This window comes from Fukomys damarensis, unplaced genomic scaffold (assembly GCF_012274545.1).
Source record: "Fukomys damarensis isolate Sample0158 unplaced genomic scaffold, DMR_v1.0_HiC HiC_scaffold_23, whole genome shotgun sequence".
NCBI classification, from domain to species: Eukaryota; Metazoa; Chordata; class Mammalia; order Rodentia; family Bathyergidae; genus Fukomys; species Fukomys damarensis.
The window spans coordinates 63,190,828-63,195,970 of record NW_022900935.1 but is presented as its reverse complement, the minus strand read 5'-3'; the positions used below and the strand labels follow the sequence as shown (position 1 = coordinate 63,195,970).

The window sequence follows — 5,143 nt, the reverse complement described above, 5'->3', positions numbered from 1 at the left end:
TCCTCCCCTGGGTCACCACCTGCACCACCCTTGCAGGGACTTCTGTCAGGGCTCTACTCATCCAACATCCCATCTGGAAGGAGAGTCTTGGAAGTGGGAATGAGCCAGGCTGAGCTCACAGGGAAACTAACTGAGCCGGACCCCAGCACCCTCGCAGAGCTGAGACAGGGCTGCAGGTGAGCCGGGCCAATCAGAGCAGGGGAGCCCGCCGAGCAGCAGGCAGCCCAACCTGCCCGGGCCTCCATCGCACTCCCGGGTCAGCGCGCCAGGTGCAGTCGCAGACCTGGCAGGGGCAGGTCAGCCCTGGGCACCGGGACAGAGCCACACAGGCCTCTTGAGCCGAGGCCAGGGCACACACACGGGCACTTCCCCACCTCCGCAGGCAGTGCCAGGAGTCCGGCCAGGTCCTCCCCACTGAGCATCCTGCAGGAGGCTGAGGAAGGGAAGTCCTTCCCCCTCAATTTGCTGCAGGAAGCACAAACCCATCCTGTTTTTTAAGGGGTAAGAGCAGCAGAGAACACCCATTAGCCGGCATCGAGAGGCCAGGTGGAGGCCGGCCCCCCAGGGGACATCAGGGGTGACCTCCCCAAGGACCCTGTCACTCAATGCCGCAGGGCAGGGCTGGCCCATGACTCCTGTCCTGGCTTCCCACATCCACTGTTCTGCGCCCCTCTCCATGTGGGAGCCTGGGGGCTGTGCTCGGAACTGCACAGTCAGGAGAGGAGTGACATGGGCACAGCGACTGCGACACACGCGGCAGCCCTGTGAGCTGCTCACCAGCACGAGGCCACCAGGTCATAGTGCACACATCTCCCTCTGTCTCCCCACCCCCAGTACTAGTGATTGAACCCAGGGCCTTCACAACGAGCTTCATCTCCAGCAAACCCCTCTTCTTTGTTTTTTGACTCAGGTTCTCACTGAGTTGTCCAGGCTGGGCTTGAACTTGTGATCCTCCTGCTTCAGCCTCCTAGAGTGCTGGGATTGCAGGCCTGCACCACCAGGCCTGGCCCATAATGTTTTGCTGTTGAGATGAAAATCATAAAATTTAGAGTTCTCTTTCTCTGTGGTGCTGGGGACCAAGTCCAGGGACCAGTGCACCCCAGGCAAGCGCTTAACCACTATGCTACGTCACCAACCCCAAACAAGCTGTCTTGAAGCAGACGATTTAATGACTTTTCCAAAAGTCACAGTGTTGTCAGACACCAGCTCTGCCCAACAGGTTCCCCCCAAAACCCACTTCTGTTACACAGTCACCCCACTCCCCTCCTCGCAGAGCCTGGCAACTACTGATCTGCCTTCTCTCCAAGGCCGTGTGCTCTCTGAGCGATCCACACTGACAGGACCACACGTGTCCAGCTCCCTTCACGCACCGCGCTTCTGAGGTCCCTCCCTGGCGCAGCCCTGTCCTCCTTTTTCACAGCCAAATAAGAGCCCACTGTGTATATATATACATCACCACCGGTTTATCCATCCTCTGGTAATGGACATGTAAATCGCTTTCTTCCTCCTCCTCTTCTCCTCCTCCTTCTCCTTCTCCAAATTGAACTCAGGGCCCTTAACTGGAGCTACAAGCCCACAGCTTTTTAAAAATCTTTGTTTTGAGGGCTGGGAATTTAGCTCAGTGGTGCAGCCGCCTGCCTTGCAAGGGCAAGGTCCCGAGTTTGATCCCCGGCATCCCACCCCCCAAAAAAAAAAATCTTTATTTTGAGACAGAGTCCCACTAAACTGCCCAGGCTGGGCCTCAACCTCTTGCTGGCCGCTTGTAAATCCACTCTGGAGAAATGTTTCAGCCAACTGCTTCGCCCGTGTTTAAGCTGAACTGTTTTAATGTCAAGTTCTAAGAGTTTTCTACACAACTCGAATACTAAATCCCTATCAGATGTGCAATTGGCAGGTATTTTCCCCTTTCCACAGGCTGTCTTCTCCCTTTATTTTGTCCTTGAATATACAAGATCTTTCATTTGGATGAAGTCCATATGTCTATTTTTTTCTTTTGTTGCTTGTGCTTTGGGTTTTACATTTAAGCAACTGCCGTCAGAAGTCGGGTCTACAGTTGCTCATGACACTCTTTTACCATCTTAAACCTTCTCTGTGTTTCAAGGATATTTTTCTAGATACAAACTCACATCAATAGTTTATTAATTCATTAATTGATCTATTATGTATCTTTCAGCACTTGAGGATGCGATTCACCATCTTCCGGACTCCAATACTATCTTCTGCTGAGAAACTGGTTGTTGCCCTAATTGGGGAATCACTTTTATACCACAAATCACTCATCCTTTGAAGACTTCAAGACTTTTTCCTAAGACAGGATCTGGCTCTGTAGCTCTGACTGGCCTTAAACTCACTCTGCAGCTCCGCTGTCCTCATACACAGAGCACACACGCACACACGTCCACGCTCAGGCCCACGTCACACACACGCCACCCCCTAGCAACAGATCCAGGCATGGCCAGCTGTGTCCCTTCCTCTCCCGCCGCCCCACGGAGCGCCAGCTTCCAGGAACAACACAGAAAACCAGCCCATCCCAGTCACAGAAAGGAAACTTCGCAGTAGGGCATGGTGACACACGCCCGTAACCCCAGCACTGTAGAGGGTGAAGCAGGAGGACAGCCTAGGTGACCCAGAAACTCAGCGAGACCCTGTCCCAAAGTTAAAAAACAAAATTTAAAGAGGTTGGAGATGTAGCTCAGAGCGCAGGCCCTGGGTTCAATCCCCAGGACCAAATAAATAAATAAATAAATAAAAACAAAAAAGCCAAATTCACTTCTTCTCTACCCAGCAGGAAGCAGACATGAGACAGCTCTCTAACTGCCCAGGAGCAGGGCTCTGCAGGCTGGGGCAGCGATTTGAGGGCCGGTAACCTGTCCCAGAGAAGACACCACGGGGACAGCAGGTCTCTGAAAGCGGACCTTGCTGGGCACCAATCCAACCATCTCAGGAAACAGCTTCCAGGTGGAGCCGAGGGCAGGGCAACAGGCAGGGGCAGGGGACAGGCAGAGGCTGGAGCAGCTCCCTCACCTTTTGGACGAGGGTCCAGGAGGTGTCCGATTCGGGGTCCTCTAAATTTTCCTGCTGGTCAACAGGGCCTGGGATCGAATGCAGGCCCCCATCCCCCTCGGGTGCTTCTCTGAGCGCCGTCTCCTCCTCGGGGGCTGAGCACACCAAGGAGTCGTCAGCATCTGCAGGCAGAGTGAGGAAGATTGGGGCGAGTGAGGAGCCCGGGAAGCCGGCACTGGTTCCTACCCCTGAGCACGTGCTGAGGCGGATCGCCCCGCGCTCCTCCGTGGCCAGGCGGGACAGGGCCAGGACCGCAACCCCAGCTGCAGTGCGGGGCAAGCTGGGTCTGAACATCCGCCTGATGGACGGTGGCCCAGAGGCCTCTGGAGGCTCCGAACCCTGGCTCTGACCCACCTGTCCACCTGCTGGTCTCCACCCACCCACAGCAGCAGGCACTCGCATCCGCCCGCCTGAGCCCAACAGCCCTTTCGAGGGGCGCCCTCTTTCACGCCCGGGTCCCTGTACCAGCTCCCTCTCACAGTTCTTCTGTCTGTTATCCTGGTCTCAAGACCCCTCCCAAGAGGCCCCATGTTAGCCCCAGGTGCATGCCCTGCTCTGGGCGCTTCCTCCCCAGCCTTTCACGGCACCTTCCGGCCCAGCCTCCTCCTCCACAAGCTCGGGAAGGCAGGACTAGGAAGGCCTGGTTCCCTGGGTGCCTGTGTCAGGCCATGCATGGCCCTCAGGAGTTTTGCTGAAGGGAGGCGTAGAGACTAGAATGCACTACATTAAAAACCGCGTAACACCATTCCCCACACAAAACAGAGCCGAGCAGGACGACGCAACTCAACAAAATATTGCAACCCCAGTAATGGAGAAGAAAAACATGGTTTTTACCCAAGAGTGTGAGTGAATGTTTGCAGTGATAAGCTTGTAATAGTAAACATGTTATTGAACCTCTGAAACATAAACATGTTATTGAACAAACTACCCCATATGTGTAATAAGACCCGAACCAGTGCCACAAATCATATATAAGTAGAGAGCGCAGAAGGCAACTCGACCCACTCGGTGACCGATCCAGCTCAACGGCAACCTGCCGGACGAGATCTTGGACAAGACCTCGGTCAAGACATCGGACGCCTTCCCGGAGTGGACCCCGGATCGAGGAGGAGGAAACCGGATCGAACACCGCAATCATCAGGAAAGGAGAAACAAAGTCGCGCTCCTCGGACTTGCGCAGCAGGTACAGGGAGAGGCAGCTGGCGGGCATGAATTAATATGTTTGATGTGTGACCTATACGATAGATATAAAAAGCTACTTGGCAACTACTACTGTCTCGACCTCCAGTTAGTGCACACTCCTGCTCACGACAGACGGTCACTGACGGGACTTGAATTGACAGCAAGGCCTCCAAACGTCTTGTGCGCACACACCTTTCTAGACAAAGCAGAAGCCGGAAAAAGGATCTTCGACAGACAGCCCGGGCCAATAGCCTTTGCATCCCCTACACTGAATCAGAAACTGGGGGCCCTGAACTTTGTCCCTGCCACGGAGCAGCCCTGCTCCGCCTCCCCCACTCAGAACCTGGCATCTCCCTGCCAATCACTGAAAAGAAGGGCTGCAGCAAGCACAGTTGGGTCTCTGACACTGCCACCCTCCCTGCTCAGGGACCACGGCTCCGCTTGCTCGGGATCCCGGCGCCATTCCCCCTGCTGCCTCCTGGAGAAAGGCAGGGGAAAGAGGCCTGCGATCAACTGAACCCTCCCAGCAGAGGCCTGCTGCTGAGCTGGGAAGCTGGACCGCTCTAAGCATCAATATAAAAAAATGTACCAGGTGTGGTGGCACACACAGGTAATCCCAACTACTGAGGAGGCTGAAGCAGGAGGATTACAAACTCAAAGGTATCTTGGGCAGCTGGGCGTGGTGTCGCACACTTGTAATCCCAGCACTGGGGAGGCTGAGGCAGGGGGATCGCTATGAGTTCGAGACCAGCCTGGGCTGCATAGTGAGTTCCAGGTCGGTTGCAATTACATAGTGAGACCCTGTCTCAGACCACCCCCCCAAAAAAATTTTTTTTTAAAAAAAGATATCTTGGGCAGTAAAGAGACTCTGTCCCAAAATTAAAAAAAAAAAAAAAAA

The 5,143-nt window shown here is 54.5% G+C and overlaps 1 protein-coding gene across 2 annotated transcripts in view; it reads right to left on the bottom strand.

Annotated features, from left to right (window-relative positions):
• Window positions 1-5,143, bottom strand: part of Rnf213 (ring finger protein 213) — a 93,381-nt gene that overhangs the window by 83,834 nt on the left and 4,404 nt on the right. For both annotated transcript variants that reach the window (XM_010618582.3, XM_010618584.3), the window contains exon 2: window positions 3,025-3,185. In XM_010618582.3, the coding sequence (XP_010616884.1) occupies window positions 3,025-3,185 (161 nt within the window). The remainder of the gene's footprint in view (window positions 1-3,024; window positions 3,186-5,143) is intronic.